Below are 19,205 nucleotides of genomic sequence, written 5' to 3' on the forward strand. Positions count from 1 at the left end.
ATCTCAAATCAATTTTTCCCTTAGAAAAGAACTACAAATTAATTCATTCTCACGCTCCTTCAAAAACACCAAAAACAATGGATAAATATATTTTTATTTGTTCTAATTCACCACCTACTCACAAAGTAACACATACCTATCAGGAGGTTATGATCTTTAATACAGTGGTACAATGAGATACGAGCTCAATGTGTTCAGGGACTGAGCTTGTAGGTCGATTTACTCGTATCTGAAATCAACGTTTCCCATAGAAATGAACTAAATACAAATTAATTCGTTCCCACCCACTGAAAGAAAAACACCCAAAAACTGGATTACAATGGAAAAACATTTTTATTGGTTGTGACTCACCATCTACTGACAGAGTAACAAATAACTAATGGTTATGTTTAATAATAAAATGAGGCATTATTTTATACATCTGGGAGTTCGTGGATAGGTGAGAGAGAGCGAGAGAGTCACTTGACGGATGCGCTCGTAACGTAACAAACTAGTTATGTTCCCATAACTAGTGGTTATGATGTATATTAATAAAATGAGGCATTATGTTATACAACGGAGAGTTTGTGCATGGGGGAGAGAGATAGAGAGAGCGAGAGAGTCAGTTGACGTATGCACTCGTAACGTAACATAAACTTAAAATTTAACTTAAATGAACTTACATTTCAATAAACACATTTTAAAAAAGTTTTACGTTACACTAAATTTAAACCTTGTGCAATAACCAAGGCAAAGAGGTTCATGTATTCCACCGCGGCTTTCGAGGCGAACTTCCTGCTTCTCCATACGTATTGACGAGCCAGCTTAGTGACCCGTACACTACTCATGTTTTTCAATTATTTCGTGCTTAATATCGATTGTCATCACATGCCTTTTCTTCACACTACCCTTCATTTCTTTGGCTTGCATTGGATCCATTGCATCTCTATTAATTCTGCACTGAATAATGGAAAAAAAGGTAAAAATGCAACGCTCCGCCTAGTGCTCGTAGAGATCTTTGCACGAAGGAGATATGGCAAGAGAGACAGTGCAGTGAAATCATAAGTAGCGGCCTGGCCAACTGGCTGTCTCAAATGCTCGTATCTCAAAATTTGCCTCGTATCTCAAGGTAAATATTTGCTCAGAATTTTACCCGTATCTCAAATTCCTCTTATGTCGATGTATTACTGTACTAAAATGTGACATTATGTAGAACAGACAGACGGTGGCGGGTTACAGTGGAGTGCGTGGAGAAGTTTAGGGCAAGAGAAAGACTTGATGGCGCTCGTAACATAACATAAACTTTTGTTTACTTAAATTAACTTATATTACTATACACACTTAAAAAATCTTACGTTACGCCAAAAGAGGAGATGGGGGATGGCTATCAGAAAACTTTGCTTCACCATCCGACGTCTCAGGAGAAGAAAGTGGTGCACCATCAACACCGTGTATAGCGGGGATGGGACGCTGCTGATCTTGACTCTGGATTTTGTGAATCGCTAGGACATAAACTTTGAAGGCCTCCTCAACTCCACCGACACGCTTTCCCCATGAGGAAGCAGAGCCCGGAGACTCTGAGGCGGGTTCTCTTATCTCTGGGGTTACCAAATCCATCTACATAAGCTTTGTGGGTGTCAAGTTATCTCTACTTTCTTCAAATTTTGCCCCAAACTTGAAAAGGGGCCCCGATCTTATCAACGCAGGAACAACTCAAATCCTTCCAGTTTACAATTTTATTGAAGTTTATGGTGATAGGAAGTGGTTAGGTTGAAAACTTTAAAGAAAGGGGGAAAGAAGGAAGCATGTGACATCATTCAAGTTTCACGTTACTATGGTGATCAAAATGTTGCTCTTGAGTTTACTAATAACATCTTGAATTTACTACAGAAAAGCAGGAGAGCGTTGAAATGATAGAGTGGATGTAAATGGGTACATTAACTGATTGAGTAAATCAAACACAAATATTCACTTTACAGAGATAGGTCATAAGAGTAATCCAAGTTAAGGGAAAATACAAAGAATGCAACTTAAGGTTGTGAGAAGTAAATTAAGCATCAATCAGCTGGCATCTAGGTGGTACTTATTTTATCCTACCAGTTGCGTGTGATCGGGTCTGAAGGGTATTCCTTGCTCCTTTCTCGCCTGTCTACTTTCAAGGCTTGAATCTGAATTTTTATATTCTGGCTCATGCCCTATGATCTCAGGCAGGAAATGAGGCGAGGTGACTTTGATTTGGGTTTTCTTTTCTGCCCCCTGTTGGCCTGGAGGAGGGGCAGACATATCTTCTCCAAAGTTGACTTGACACCTCCCACTTGGCATCTCAGTTCTTGAACCCAGAGAGGTCACACAGTTCCTGGTTGCTCATCGTTCGTTTCTTTGTTGGTCTATTTTTGTTCTTCCACAGGTATCAGGACAATGATGTGTCGTACATCTCTATGCAGAATTGTTGAAGGGATTTTTGTGGGGGTCTTCTTTAATTGATCAGATTTGGTAGTAGAGACGGGGTAGCTTGGGAAGGATTTGACGTGTACATCTCTGACGATGCCTCTTGTGTCGGGGACGACACTATCGACTCGTCAAAGCTTGTACTGGCCCCTTAGAGCATTTTGGTCGGCCAGCCAGACAATATCTCCCGTGGCTACATTTCTGTTCGTTGTGTGCCACTTGCTTCGGATGAACAAGTTGGGTCCTGCCAGCTGGCTCCACTTCTTCCAGAATCGGTCGACTTCGGTCTGGATGGCTCTTAGTCTCTTGTAGGGGTATCCTTGAAAGTCGAAGCTTCCTACATCTCCCACGGGTCCTGTTCTTCCCAGCAGAAGAGTGTTTGGGCTGATGTAGTCTATACATTCCTCACGACTTTGCGTCCTGGCCTCAATGGGTCTTTGGTTGGCCAGATTGGCAGCCATGTAGAGGAAGGTTTGGAACTCACTCCACGTGAAGCATCGGTCTCCTGCCAGGTTGTGCAGGGCACGTTTTACAGCGCGTACTGCGGCCTCAGCAGCTCCATTTCGGTGTGGGGAGTCCGCAGGGTGGAGTTTCCAGTTCCATTCCGTTCCATGCGTGGAGGCTTCATCCTCGACTCTGGATGCTTCTAGCTTCCTCTGGAAGGCATGCAGTTCTTTGAGGGCTGGCCTGGCGCCCATGAAGTTTTTTCCTGGATCTGACCATATCTTCATTGGGTGTCCCCTTAATGCTGCAAATCTCTTGTAGGCCAACAGGAAGCCTTCAGATGACAGGTCATTTACTACGTCTGTGTGTAGGGCTCGGGATGCCATGCAGCAGAAAACTAGTCCCCATACTTTGAGTCCTGATCTCTTCTTCACCTCATCCTTCACTTCGTAAGGGCCGAACAGGTCCACAGTTGCGTATTGAAATGGCCTGGCTGGTGTCGTTCGCTCGGATGGGAGGTCGCTCATGATTTGTTGGCATATTTTGGCTGTTTTTCCTGCAGGTTACACAATTGTTTACGACCTTCTGAGCCAATCTTCGGCCTCTTATAACCCACGCTTTCTTCCTCATGCGCAGGAGTGTGCCTGCTGTTTCTTCATGGTTTGCGTTGTGGGCTTCTTGTGCCAGAAGAGAAGATATCCATGCATCATGGGGTAAAATTGGTACGGCTGTTTTGTCGTTGTCGAAGATTTGGAATCTTCCTCCACAGACCAAGAGTTCGGTCTCCGCCTCTTTGTATACCGCCAACCTGTTGAGGGTGGTGTCTTGGAAGGATGCACCCTCTTGGGCTGCCTGGAAGAGGTCTCTTTTTGAATCTTCGTACTCACTCGGTGTAAGTACGGCTTGCTTGGCTCTGGACTTTATCTGGTCTGATGAAAGTCTCTGCCCCTTTGTTTTACTTGTAGTTGGGACTTGTTCCAATACACTTTTCAATTTTGTTGCAGCTCTCCATACCCAGGCTACGACCCTGATCAACTTGGTTAGGCTGCTGAATTTCCTTACATCGATCAGTTCTTTCACAGCAGATCCGGCTGGAGGTCTTCGGGCTCAGGGATCATCTCCGTTTGTAGCCCCTCGTGGGATACTTCGATCTCCCCCATTCGTGGCATGGGTTGGATTACTTGTTCCGGCAACTGGTGCATCGCTCGTCCTTCCTCTCGTCTGTGACCTGGTCTGTACTGCTGTGAAGGACTTGCTTTGGAGTTTATTAATTCCTTCCCTTGCATGGGCAGCGACTTCTTTGGCCGACTTCTTTGGCCACTCCTCTATGGGCAGCCTTAGGAATTCGGGTCCATCTTGCCACGCGGAGCCCTCTCTGAGGTCCTCCGGGGCAACTCCTCTTGTTAGCATGTCCGCTACATTGAGGTCTCGCTGGATCCACCACCAGTCGTCAACGGACGTGGTCTTCTGAATTTCTCCAACTCTGTTCGCGAAGAAAGTTTGATATCCGTAACTGTCTCTTTGGATTGCTCCTAACACAGTTTGACTGTCCACTAGGTGGATCCATTTTTCAATCTCCATTCGACTGTGCTTTTCGATGTATCTTCTGAGGCGAGCCGCATAGACAGCGCCACATATTTCAGCTTTTACTGGTTCTCCCTTCTGGTCAAGTGGTGAGAGCTTCGCCTTGGACTCGACGAGTCTGACTTCGATGCCCGTCGCTGTCTCCCATCTGAGGTACACCACGGCTCCATAACTCTGGTCACTTCCGTCAGAGAATGTCACTCCCCACGGTTTTCGGGTCCTGTTCCGTGGTGTGAGGCTCCTGTGGAAGGTAACTTGGCTGAGACGGACATATTCTTCTATTAACTGGATTGCTTCTTCCCTTAACTTTTCAGATAGAGGTTTGTCCCACGTGTCTTGGGTTCTGCTGGTTCCAGCTTCTTGGAAAACGGGCCTGACCAGAATGGCACCCTTCTGTTTGGCGGGGGTGACAAGGCCTATCGGATCATAGAGGCCAGCTACCTGGCTTAGTAATTGTCTCCTAGTCAGTGGTTTGGGAGTGTTTTCTCTCACCTCTTCTTCCAGGAGGTTTTGACCCACTCTCTTTCTTTCTTCTCTTAGAGAAGTTAACTGAGGTCATGGGGTACAGTTTGTCGCTTTCAACAATGTAGCCGACTCCAAGGGCTTTGTCGTCTTCTCCTCTTCTTTGATTTGGTAGGATGAGTGTTAGAATTATTATGGAATATTCTATATGTGTTGTAAGCATTTTTAATAAGTAATAAGGCATTTTAATTACTTTTGTATAAGACTGGGACAAACTCGAGGTCACCCTGCTGGCTCCAGCTTGTTGACATAACACCTCACCCTCCAAGGACTGTTTACTGGGAGATCTACGAAGGACTCATAAATTGTTTTGTCTGGGACACCGGCAGTTTACCTTATAAAGAAATTATTATGCTTATACTGCAAATTCTTACGCAGGTGTTTTTCTTTCAATGGCAATTGTTTAAATCAGATTACCTTTGAATGTTTTGGTTATGTGCCGCTAAATGTACCGAAGAGTATGCCGCTCGTCAGAATGCACTGTGGACTAAGACGGCGTCGCATTAGCATCTCCTTGCAAGTTGTAAGCAGAGTTTGTTGAAAGATGTTTTTCCTTTTTTAATTAAATATTACTAATAATGATTTAAAAGGTTTGAATCATTATTCCAACAATGAGTATTTTGCTGGAAGATGCTCCTGCTGTGAGTATCTCCCTCCCACTTTGGCCTGACCGGAGCCAGGGTTTGAGGATGAAGCCACCTGCTTTCAGGATCTCTTCAACCCTTTTGGTGTATCCATCCAGTTTTTCCAAGTCGTTATGAGAGGTCAGCACATCGTCAACGTAAGAGTCTTCCTCCAGGATTCTGCACTCCTCTTTTAGGTGAGCAAACATGGGTAGCTTTTCAGTCTCTCTCATTGCCAGCTGTGCAATGCATCCTGCTGGACGATCGCCAATGTTGACTCGGGTGATGGCATACTCCTCAATTTCACTTTCTTCGGTGTCTCTCCAAAGAAATCTGTGTAGCTGCATTTCTGGTTCTTCCAACCACACTGAGTTGTACATCTTCTTGATGTCTCCAAGGGCTGCATGCACCCCTCTTCTGAATCTGAGTAAAATCGCTCGGATTGGGTTGAGGACGTCTGGTCCTTTCAACAGGATATCGTTCATGCTAAGTCCCTTGAACTTCTGGCTGCTGTTCCAGACTAGGCGCACTGGTGTGGTGACGGAGTGGGGGTTTGGCGCTACCAAGTGGCTAACGTACCACACCGGTCCTCTCCAATTGGTGATCATTTCTTTGCTGAGTTTCTTTGCTGCTCTTCTTTCCATCATTTCATGGACTTGGGATGTGTGTGCCACTTTCCACTTGGGTTCTTTCTTGAGTTGTTTCTCTGTCGTCAGAAAGGTTGCTTCCACTCCACTTCTGTTGTTGGGTAGAGAAATGGGGTCTTCGATCCATGGGTATTTCGTGTCCCAGTGAGGTTGGTTGACGTGATCATCGGTGGTGACATAGGTGAGGCCTTTTCTGATTATTTCCAGCTCTCTTTCCTCGCTCAGTGTCATCTCCTTGCCTCCTGGCTGGCAGTTGCCACATCTGCATTCTCCGCACTTTGGTTCGCAGGCTGCCCCAATACTGTCCCATTTCCACCAGTTGAGGAATTCTTTGTCTGTGACAGTGCTTCCCGTTTCAGCTTTGAATTCCTTTGATGCTCTGAGTTCTTGGTATTTCACAGCCGTGGCCCTCATGGACCGTGCAAAGTGTGTTTTGGATGTGCGAGCTGCCACACTCTCTTCCTCAAAGAGGTCTGGGTGCGTTCTGCCAACGGTCTTCACGGTCTTCCCCAATGGTCCGTCCCATAAAACGAGGTCGCCGATCACCTTCACCCTCTGTGGTGCGAGGCGTCCTTCCCGGTGACCGATGAGCAGCTCGACTTGCTCTGGTCTGTGCAGGTCCCCTAAGCTGACATCTGGGAAGAACCCTTTCAGTTCTTCGGGTTTGATAGTCCTACCTATCTTTGCTATTTCTTTCAAACCATAACAAGTGAGTTAATGGTCTCTTAGCGTCCCCGTGGGTGTCTTGATTCTCACTCGGAGCAGATATTTTTTAGTTCTTTCTTTCAGAACCATCCTCCCAACACCGTGGACCAATAGAGTGACCTTGTCACTTCTGAGGTTGAGTCTCTTGGCTGCGCTGTGGGTAATGTAGTTAGTATCAGACGCCAAGTCAATCAGTGTTCCGATCTTCTGACCTGCATTGGCTGTTACTTCGAGGAGCATGAGCATCACTGGGAGTTCCTCCCCTGCACTATGCCCCATTCGTGCAGACTTGTCGGTGCAGAGCGACCTTGCCGAAAAATTGGTGAAGGCTCTCTTGAATACTTCTGCTGCTTCGGGGACAGTCCAGACATGAATCGCTATTGTCGTTCTGTCAATTCGTGCCTCCCCGCGTTTAGTCTTGGTGTCGCGTCTCCTTTTTGACACAAGAAAAAGTGATGTTCTTTCTTGCAGCTCTGTTTCCTGCACAAGTAAGTGTCCCTGCATTCGCTTTCATCTTTGTGACACCCTAGGCACTTTTTGCAGGCTCCCAACGTTTCAACTGCACTCAACTTGTCTTTTGGTTTCAGGTTTTTGAACGCCTTGCAGAAGAAAAGCTTCTCTCCGTGCCCCTCTTCCCCGCAGACGACACATCCCCCTTTGCTCGTGGACCTGGTCGAGGCGTACCTTCTGGGTTCATTTGGCCTGGGTTCTACTGATCTTCTCTCGGGCTTCTGAGATGTTTTAAGCTGCTCGATCCTCTCCAAGACCTCCTCTTGGTCCTTCAGGTACCTTAGGAGGTTGTCGAAGTGGTTGTCTGGGGTGACTCCATTAGCTCGGTTGGTCATGAAGATTAACCAGTCCCTCATTATTGCTTCTGGTAATTTACCCTCTATTGATCTGATTACAAGCGGATTTTTGCTGGCTCCAGTGTAGTCGAGTTCTATGAGATCGTTGAGGGCCTTTTCGATTGCCTGGATCATGTCAATCACTTTCCGGGGTTGGTCTGATGTCAGGATGGGGATTTTTTCCAGGTCTCCAACGATTTCAAAGGCTATTGCTGTTTTGTTTCCAAATCGGTTTTCCAGTATCCTGAATATGTCTTCGGTGGTCTGACAGGTGGACAGGCTTAGGTCTCTGCAGATATCCTCCCGTCCACACTTTCAAGGAGCTGGAGCCTTCTGGCTTCCGTCGAGCCAGTTGGCTCGCCTTGTTTCTGAAGGCTTTCCCAGGTCTTCTTCCACGGGTGGAAATCTCTTCTGGAGCCATAGAATTTGGGCAGACTGGTGGCCTTAATTTTGAGACCGGGTGCCTGTTCTGCAGGCTTTGTTCGGAGGGTTCCTTCTTTTGTTCCCTCCTCCTCGGGCCTTCGTAGTTGTTCTGCTTTCTTTATATTGATGGCGACCTTTTGGTTCTTTAGGTTTTCTTGTCTCCTCTCCCAGGTGGCTTTTGCTTCATCTGGGATCCATTTTCCCCACTCCTTGTATGTTGTCATGAACTCAAGCATGCTTTTCTTTGCGTGGCTTACGTGCTGTTCATAGGCATCTTTACATGCCGCAGTCTCTGGGGTCCCAAGGGCATGTTCGCAGTATACTTCTGCTTCCGCCATTGCGCTCAAGAGCTCATCTCTACCAAATCTGTCCCAGAGATTTGATTGTACTATTTCCCTTGCTTCTGTTAGCTTGGTTTCATAGTCTTCTTTGGTCTTCTTTATTTTCGCCAGTTGCTGCTTTCCCAATCTCTCTTCTCTATCTTCCTCTTCGCCTCCCAGTTCAGCTAGGAGGCCGAGCATGTAATTGCTATTGGTGTACTTTACTTCTCGTGCATGTGCATGGAACAGAGCGTATTCTTTCAGCAACTCTGATTTGTCCATTTTTCCTGCCTCTTCACCTAAGCAAGTGGCATGATTGATGAAGGCTATTTTTGCTTGGGTCCTTTCGCGCTTTAGCTGCTCAACTGTTTTCCCAGTGGCTTCTTCCGCCATGGCTTGAGGCCTCGCACTCCTCTTGAGGCCCTTCCGACGACTGCGTTGGCTTTGACTCAAGGCCTTTAATCCTTTGTCTATGATGCCACGCTGGTTTTCAACTGTCAAGTTATCTCTACTTTCTTCAAATTTTGCCCCAAACTTGAAAAGGGGCCCCGATCTTATCAACCCAGGAACAACTCAAATCCTTCCAGTTTACAATTTTATTGAAGTTTATGGTGATAGGAAGTGGTTAGGTTGAAAACCTTAAAGAAAGGGGGAAAGAAGGAAGCATGTGACATCATTCAAGTTTCACGTTACTATGGTGATCAAAGTGTTGCTCTTGAGTTTACTAATAACATCTTGAATTTACTACAGAAAAGCAGGAGAGCGTTGAAATGATAGAGTGGATGTGAATGGGTACATTAACTGATTGAGTAAATCAAACACAAATATTCACTTTACAGAGATAGGTAGGATAGATAAGAGTAATCCAAGTTAAGGGAAAATACAAAGAATGCAACTTAAGGTTGTGAGAAGCAAATTAAGCATTAATCAGCTGGCATCTAGGTGGTACTTATTTTATCCTACCAGTTGCGTGTGATCGGGTCTGAAGGGTATTCCTTGCTCCTTTCTCGCCCGTCAACTTTCAAGGCTTGAATCTGAATTTTTATATCCTGGCTCATGCCCTATGATCTCAGGCAGGAAATGAGGCGAGGTGACTTTGATTTGGGTTTTCTTTTCTGCCCCCTGTTGGCCTGGAGGAGGGGCAGACATATCTTCTCCAAAGTTGACTTGACAGTGGGCTTGGAGAAGTTGTTCGACCATTTTCCCTGGGTACTCCTGGAGGCTGGGGTGATCAAAAAACCTCCAAGTGACGTGACACATATTTACTCACATAGAACGCACTTAAGTCTAAAATTTTCTCCTAAGTGGACGGAGTGCCAAATCAGTATGCACTAAATTTAAGATTTTGTAGATGTCACTGTATGATTCTGACAGCTTGATTGTCTGGGTACATCGCTTGCTGACGTGAAAAGGCGGATGTGTGAAAGAGGAATGCGCATGCGCGTATCATGCTTAAAGCATGATGATATTGGCAGTTTACGATGACGTTTTCGTCTGTTACTAGAGATCGAGACGTCTGGATTAGATTCGAAATGGGTAAAATGAAAATCAGTTTTACAAAAAAACGTAATTAAAAAAATCCAGAGCAAAAGGTTGTTAGACGGCGTACACAATTTGAAATGATCAAAAAACTTATAAAATATGGGAAAAGCATATAAGTTGACAGGTATGCTTCTTGCCATTCCCTAGTTTCTTTTTTTGAGTCGCCGTTGAAAATGGCTCCTAAATAATGATGTTCCTTGATGTGCTGAAGGCCTCTGCGGCATAAATACATTTATTCTGTAGTTCTTTTGTACATAATTCAGCTGGTATGAACCATGTTAAAACTAATGGGTTCACACGGGAAGTGAACGTTCTTCACCTCTGGAGATGTGTTATTGTGAGAGATCTGTATAGTGCGGATAAATAAAAATACCGCATATACGTCGCTTTTGTCGGACAAAAAGTGATGACAGAATTGAGGGTATGGCTTATATGCACATAAAAACACGGCTTGCAAAAAAAACTGCAATTTGAGGGTGCCGTGACACGATGGCGTCACTTTAAAATGGCGCCCATGCATGTAGCCTTGATTTTGAAATAAAATAAATTATAAACGTTATTTTTTTTTCGTTTTATTTCTTTGAACGTGACAACTATTGGACTAATATGAACCATCGAAAGAATTGAGATATTTTGACATTAGAAGCAATATGGCTGCCACATCTTAAACTTCTGGTAAGAAATTTGTAATTTCTGTAATTAGAAAGCATCAGGTTCTCATCAAGGTAGTCTTATTTCTTTTCTCAAATAGAATAATTTAAAATTTAGCATTTACAAAGACAAGCATATTAACTTCCTTATGATATTGACCCTAATAATGTGATTTTGATTCATACAGGATCTCAGAAATAACACTTGTGATGATTTTTCTTAAGATTTTCCCTTCAAAGTAACACATTTGTACTCCCTATTAAAACCATGAATATGGAGTTGCAAAATGGGAATCTCCGAGGAACACTGCAAATTGTATTGCTGGGAGTGCTTGTTATTCGTCACCAATCGACATGGTGTTTGGAGCAACACTGGATTTGCAAATTTGACTTGTTTAACCAAAGCAGCAACGAGACACTAAAGCACTTACAAGCAACGGTGCTCTCCAAAACTTTTGTGGAGTTACAATTCAGCGAGCAAATCCGTAGGGAAACGGAGCGCCACAACGAAAAGGTAAAGAAAAATAGGAATATCTCAAAAAGTTTGATAGACTCATTTTTTGGGGCAAGCAGGAACTTTCATTTCGGGGACACGATGAAAGCGCAGCATCCCCAAACAAAGGAAATTATGTGGAACTTCTTTCTCTCATTGCTGAGAGAAACATGGATTCACATTACCACCTGTCCACTAATAAAGTGTTTAGTGGCACGTCGGGCAAAATACAAAACGACCTGATCACTGCTATTGCTGAAGTGATGGAGGAAGAGATCAGAAGGGAAATAAAAAAGTACTGTTTGTCTATGTAATGGATGGATGTATGGATTAGATGACAGACGCGAGTAATGCAGCACAGGTCGCACTGGTTCTGCGTTATGTCACAGGCAAAGGTGTCAAGGAGCGGTTCGTCAGATTTGAAAATGTTACCAGTGGTAAGCGAGCCGAAGACATTGCAGGTCTTATATCATTCAATTTTTGGTGGAAAAGGAATGTCTCGGTAAAGTTGTGGCACAGTGTTATGACGGTGCAGCGGTCATGTCTTCTGGATTAAATGGGGTGCAGGCAGTTAAGGAGAGCGCACCAGTAGCTTTATTCATACACCACTATGCACATCAGCTCAATTTAGTACTGACTCAGGGGGCCTGAAAGCTTAAAGAATGCAAGATATTTTTTGCTCACCTTAATGGCTTTGCTGCACTTTTTTTCGAGATCACCTCGACGCACAGAGTTGCTGGACGAAATCTGCCAGCGGCGTCTGCCTTGTGTGGCACCAACACGGTGGCAGTACACATCCAGAGTGGTCAATACAGTATTTGAGAAAGGAGCTGCTCTAAAGGAACCGTTTCATCACATCCTGGAGCATCATGACGAGTACGACGAGGAGTCTGTGCGGTGTGCTGATGGATTTAAAGCACGTCTGGATGATTTTTAATTTAGTTTTTTGCTTCACACATTTAATGGCATTTTTGAACATTCAGGCATTTTTTTTTCAATAATACAGAACAAGAAACTGGATGTACAGTTTTGTCTTGCAAGAGTAAAGGAGTTTTTGGGACACAGTTGAACGCGAGAGGAAAATATACGAGGCCACTGAACGCATTGCGGGTGCTCCAAGTGCACGAAGAGGTCAAGGTCAAGCGCAAGATTCTCGCATGCACTACCACGAACTCCACGACAGGATTCTGGGCAATATTATTTGCCAGACACGGACCAAATTTCAAGACCATGGAAGACTGATGTTTCTCTCCCTCCTTGACCCGCAGAAATTTTGGGAATACCAGAAAACTTTCCCACATGCAGCCTTCTCCAGCTTAACGCAGAGCCACAAAACACTTTTCGAACTGCCTCGGCTAAGAACAGAACTGATTGTAATGTATGCCATGGATGATTTTGCAGGAAAATCTCCTACTGGTCTCCTTAACTTCCTTCAGCAGAAAAATCTGAGTGAGAGCATGGGGCGGCTGTACACAGTATGTTTGGCAGTGACCATCCCTGGGTCCACTGCTTCGGTCGAATGGACATTTTCAGGGCTAAATAGAATCAAAACCTATGCCAGAAATACAACAGCACAGACTCGCCTTTCAGCATTATCTTTGATGGCGATAGAAAACAACTTCTTGATGGTCCTGAAACGCATGGGTAATCTGTACGACAGAGTAATTGAAATCTTCTTGAGGGAAAAAAAAGGAGGATGGATTTTGTGTATAAATAAAAATAATTTTTGGTTAGTAAAATGTCTATTTTCCTAAATAATGTTTCAATTCTTGAGGTTATTGTTGATTCTTTTTACTGTGTGTCACAGCTGTAGCTGCAGTAAATGTTTTATAGCCATAAAATACTTATTGAGGGTTGGATTTATTCACACGTAGCACTACTGAAGGCCTAGGTGTGAAATGCACGGCCCGCCACGGATGCATATGCATTTTTTTCCTTCAGTGCAGGGTCCTAGTAGCAAGAATAGCTTCTGGTGGTTTTATTTTCTTTTTATTAAGAGGCCGACATAGAGAGATATTCATGTTACATTCATGTTACAACATGTTATGTTATTGATTTTAATATGGAGATGAAAATACCTGTGCAATACGATGAGATGAATATGATGATGAATGACATTATACACTGGCAACACGATTTTGTCCTTTTTTTAATGCTCAAGGATTCTGGGACTATAAGAATATAAGGCCAGGTTTGAGCATGAGTCCTGCATCATTCCCACACGAGTCAATCGATCTTTGTGACCCTTGAACCCTGGCTTCGTTAGTTTGTCCTTGAAAAGAAATGTTCAGGACAGCATTCTCTTCCAAAAGAGGCCAGTTTCATCCATGTTGAAGATTTGCTCCATTTTCCTCTATAATTTTAGGGATCACATCCTCAACATTACGCCGCGCTGCTGCTGCTGCTTCGTCTGCCAAGGCCGAATCGCCACTTGAATTTCTCGAACCAACCCCTGCTGGCAATGAAAGTTGTACATGGTCCTCGCGGGCTAGTGTGGCTTGAGGTACCAAGCCGGGGATCGTGTTGGTCGCCGTCTTCGTCGCCATTACCGCCTTCAAGCACCATAACATTGTGTAAAGCTTTAGCCTTACCTCGGATTATATTTGCATCCAGGCCAATACATTTCAACACAACCAACAAAGTCACTTTTTCATTAATTGTTATAATTTTTCGCAGATATTGGATTGGAAAAAATGTTTTATTTCTTCTAATTCGCCATATATTGACAAATTAATAAATAACGAGTGGTTTAATAGTAATAAAATGTGTTTAATAGAAGTAAAATTAGACGCATTTCACGGAGGGTAGACACAGCGGCATACACGGAGGCGGAGGGTGTTCGGGGGATTTTATCCAGGGCACTCGTAAACGAACAAACAAATCTAAATTAACTTGGATAAATATATACAGACTACGTTTAGTGTAACTTCACACAAAACTGAATTCTAATTTTGTTTTAATCTTTTTTACCTTAGTTCTACGGGTTGACACCACCCGGACGCTCCGGTATGCGCCGGTAATGCCTTTTCCTCTGCCACGATGAATGTCCGCCTGGGCATCTTTTTCCAAAAAAGACCAGTTTCGTCGCAGTTGAACACTTGCTGGGGGATGTAACTTTCCTGGGTGATAATCAAGGCAAATGTCTTGATAAATTCCACCGCGGCTTTCTAATTGGAACCTGCCGCGTCCCCGTGTCTGATTACTGAGTGTATTCCAGATTTTTTTTTTTTTTTTTCCAACCAGCCATGATTCGCTTTAAAGGATTCTAAAGGTGTTGAAGGCTCTTCTTTCGTTGTTATCAAATCCATGTAAATTCCACTGGCTTTTTCACATATGGTTGACTCGGACACGCTATTTCCTGCTAATTGTTTTTCTTTTATCCACAATAAAAGAAGGCTCTCCATCTCGTCGTGAATGTCATTGCGCAGGTGGGAAATTACAGTTAGTCCCTTGGAAGGCCTCTTCTCCTTAATTGCGTCCTTCTGCTTAAGGATGGTGGATATAGTTGACGGATTCCTCTCGTATTGCCGAGTGAGCTCAGTAACACGTACCCCACTCTCGTATTTTTCAATTATTTCGCACTTCATGTCGATTGTCAACGGTTGCCTTTTCTTTGCAAACTCTGCCGATCCATTTTTCTTTACCTTGTATGTAAATGTAGACCAACGGGTGGGCAAATGCAAAGTCCGCTCAGTGCTTGTAGATATATTTTATACACAAAAGAGATGCAAAAAAGACAGTGCCATGGCCACCTGGCTTGGTCGCATCTCGAAATTTTGATCGTATCTCGAGCAAATTATTCGATCCAAATTTTCGTCGTACCACGAGCATGTCGTACCACTTGGTACCACTGTATTAATATATTAGTCTTTTCATATGTTTATAGATGTAATAGTTAATAAATACACTTTTTGATAATTGTACTTGTGTTTTTGTATGGGCGCAAAACATGTAGTATGGTATGTAGTAATAATAAGGGTGATCCTGCTTCGCGACCATGTCTGGTGTTACATACAAAGTAAAGCCAACAAACCCTTTCAATATTACTTACACTGAACATGTATTCTGTTTATATTATCACTCAAGTCTTGCATGTGTTACACATCTCTAACTTATCTTGAGACCCATACTTCCTTCTTTGTTAAGGCCTGACTGTCCAAGAAGCTTGAAAGTTCTCAAGGCCTAAGTACTAAATCAAGTGAATTAAAAGACTAGCAAGCCTTAGAAAAGTCCTTATATGGAAATTCCTTTGTAACTGAAACTCACCCACTAATATTTAAATTAACGCCCACTTTGGGCTGTGGGACAGAGAGCTTTTAAGTGGGAGTCAGATCATGAAAGGCTCTTTTTTTCTTGCCAATAAACAGAATTGGCCATTGAAGCTTCAATAATGTCCTGTCTGTTTTGTCAATTATCTCACAAAATCCTTCAGAGCAAAATTAAGAACACTAATACTGGTTTACATTATCCGTGATATTTGAGGGATTACACCAGGGGTCACCAAACTACGGCCCATCAGCACATTTGGCATGGACAAACGATTATTTTTTTGTTCAATGCAAAGAAAAGGCTGTTTGTCTTATCTGTCAAGAGACGGTGGCGGTATTCAAAGAATACAATCTTCGCCGACACTATGAATCCTGTCACAAAGACAAGCGAGCAGACAAACTCACAAAGCGAAAAAGTGGACTACTATCTCAGCAGAATACATTTGTACACCAAGCTCAGCTGAACCAGGCATCCGTTCGGCCACCTGTCGGGTTGCTAAACTGATAGCAAGCAGCGGGAAGCCTTTCACTGACAGAGAGTTTATTAAGAAATGTATGGATGCTGTCGCGGAGGTCTGTCCCGAGAAGAAAGATGCATTTAATGCCGTAAGTCTGTCGGCGAGTACAATGACCAGACGCGTTGAAGAAATCGGGAGTAATGTATATGCCCAGCTGCAGCAGAAGACGAAATAATTTGACTTTTTTTCATTAGCATTGGTTGAAAGCATGGACGTGCAAGACAGCGCAACTGCTCATTTTTATTCGTGGAGTTAGCGCAAACTTTGAGATATGCGAGGATCTGGCAGCCCTCCAAAGTCTCAAAGGGACTACAACGGGAGAGGATATTTTTGACAAAGTGTGCCAAACCATGGAGAAGTTGGACCTGGACTGGTCAAAGCTAGCTAGCATCACGACTGACGGGGCTCCTAGCATGGTGGGCGAAACTCGCGGTCTAATGGGACGCATGAACCGGGAGTTGGATAAAAGGGGTCTCACCGCCCCGCTACGAGTCCACTGCCTAATTCACCAGCAATCACTGCGCTGCAAAGTGTTGACGTGAGAGAGATTCTGCTCTGACAACTGAGCTGAACTTTTATCTGTTAAGATTGTGCATAGCACAACAGAAAGTTAATGTTCCATGGCTTTTTTTTCTATGAAGAACCCAGAGAGAGTTATTTAGTTATTATTTATTTCATGAATAGTGTTATTTATTTCCTGTTTTTTCTGTGAAGAACTCAGAGGGTTATTTAGTTATTATTTATTTCATTAATAGTGTTATTACATTGGTACCTCGACATACGATCATAATCCGTTCCGAGACTGAGATCGTATGATGAGGTTCTCGTAACTCGAGCAGACGATTCCCATTGAAATGAATGGGAAAAAAATTAATTTGTTCCAGCCCTCTGAAAAAACACCAAAAACAGGATATTGGATTGGAAAAAAATGTTTTATTTCTTCTAATTCCCCATCTATTAACAAAGTAACACATAACTAGTGGTTTAATAGAAATAAAATGTGTTTAATCTAACTAAAATTGGGCGGATTTCGCCGAGGGGAGAGGGGCACAAAAGGGGCGGGGGGCTTCGTTTTTTTTCTCACACAACGCACTCGTAAACGGAACAAACACTCCACCCTCACGTTCGCTATCGATGGGCTGTTTGCTGTTGTACTATTCCCTTAAAAATATTTCGAAAATGATGCACACAAATGTCCTCACAATCGGATAACGCACGACCACTTGCCAACGAGCAGCAGTCTTTTATCAGCGATCACTCCGCTGCTCATGGGAGCTTCGGGGGCGCTGGCTAGCGGCTCCCTTTTAGCTTGTAGCATCTGTGTTCGCATCCCCTTTGAACGGCGCCTATGATAGAGTTGCTACCGGGGATGCTATTGCGGGGAGTTGCGAGCCAGTGCCCCTGATGTTCTTATGAGCAGCGAACGAGAAGTAATATAATACTCCTCGTATTAGATAAAAATAACCGGAAATGCAGCAGCTGAGCTTACCCACGTATTGATTGTGGGTAAAGTTTTATTCTGAGAAAGAGTGCCATTGCCTGTCGGCGTTGTGTGCACGAGTATACTTCATTACCCAGAAAGCCCTCTTTTCCCCCCACATGCGCGTTGTGCGTTTCCTGGTCTGAATAACTCATTCGGTGCTCGTAAATATTGTTATACACGAAAGATATGCAAAAAAGACAGTGCCATGGCCACCTGGCTTGGTCGCATCACAAAATTTTGATCGCATGACGGGCAAATTATTCAATCGAAATTTCCGTCGTAAGACGAGAATATTGTATGACGAGCGGTCGTGTGACGAGGTACCACTGTATTTGTTTCCTGACTTTTCTGTAAAAAACCTGGAAAGGGTTATTTGGTTATGTGTGGCTTTCTGGAAAACAATAATTTTTTTAAGCTACCCTACCATCGTCACACTTTTTCTGTTACAAACTGACACCGGCCCCGCATCAGAGAAGGGAAAAGTTATGTGGCCCTCACAGGAAAAAGTTTGGGGACCCCTGGATTACACTATACAGAACTAAGTCCCGTTTTACCCCGTCTGAATCTAAAGAACATAGAACATGCACACAAAGAACAAACAGATTCATGCTCATGCACAACAGCTAAATAGGGCAAATGGATATTTTTCCAGCCCCTGAGGAAACAATCAGTGGAAAAGTAGTGATGGACGTGGGACAAAGATGGCAGTGTATTTGAAGACAAAATAAAAAATATTTTTTCTTCACAGCTTTAGATCTAGATCACTGACACAGCTTGAAATGGAAATACAAATTGCCCTGGGAAGTAAAACGTAATTTATTAATTTGAAACTTAAACATTACTGGTGTGTATACGTATTTAAATTCATAAATAAATTGATCAAACTTTTAGCTAGACTTTTCTTTAAAAAAAATAGTGTAAAGGGCACTGCATAATAAAACGGAAGTGAAAGCAGAACAGGTATGTGCCCATATTATACACACATTTTTTACATATCTTTTATAATGAATACATCTGTTCATTAAATTTTCTAAACCTACTCCTGTGAACAATTGGCACCAGGAGGGGTCAGTCTGAATTGATGGCCTGCCGATCGCAGAGAACAAGGAGATGGACAACCATTTACACTCACAGGGGCAATTTAGAGTGTTCAAACAGCCTACCATGGGTGTATTTGGGATGTAGGAGGGAACAGGAGTACTAGGAGAAAACCCATGCAAGACCAGGGAAAACATGCAAACTTCAAAGAGTGCAGACCGACCTGGGTTCAAACCCTTGGCCCCAGAACTATGAGACATATGTGCTAACCATTCAGCAAGCCGCCATAACAAATACAATTACCGTATTTACTCTATAACTTAACTCTATATCTCTTTACTATAAGCCACACCTTTAAATTGCCTTAAAAGTGTTGACTTTTACAATTTCTCGCGTATAAGCCGACCCCTGATTCACAATTTTCACCTCCATTTTTATGCTCATTTAAATGTGTTACTTTGAAGTGAAAATCTTAAGAAAAATCTTCACACGTGGTATTTTGCAAATAGTGTATGAATCAAAAGCATATTAGGGTCAATATCATAAGTTAATATGCCTGTCTTTGTAAAAGCAAAATATCAAATTGTTCATTTTGAAAAAAGAAATACATCTATCTTGTTGAGAACCAGTTGCTTTTTAATGACATAAATTACAATTTTCTTACCAGAAGTAT

The 19,205-nt window shown here is 43.2% G+C and overlaps 1 protein-coding gene across 2 annotated transcripts in view; it reads right to left on the bottom strand.

The window, feature by feature from the left end:
* efnb2a (ephrin-B2a) overlaps positions 1-19,205 on the bottom strand; it is a 60,365-nt gene that overhangs the window by 27,077 nt on the left and 14,083 nt on the right. Inside the window, exon 2 of one of the 2 annotated variants that reach the window (XM_077617784.1) lies at positions 11,910-12,127. The exons of the other annotated variant lie outside the window; for it this stretch is intronic. Within the exon in view, the coding sequence (XP_077473910.1) occupies positions 11,910-12,022 (113 nt within the window). The 5' untranslated portion in view covers positions 12,023-12,127. The remainder of the gene's footprint in view (positions 1-11,909; positions 12,128-19,205) is intronic. 2 annotated transcript variants of the gene reach the window in all.

This window comes from Stigmatopora argus, chromosome 13 (assembly GCF_051989625.1).
Source record: "Stigmatopora argus isolate UIUO_Sarg chromosome 13, RoL_Sarg_1.0, whole genome shotgun sequence".
NCBI classification, from domain to species: Eukaryota; Metazoa; Chordata; class Actinopteri; order Syngnathiformes; family Syngnathidae; genus Stigmatopora; species Stigmatopora argus.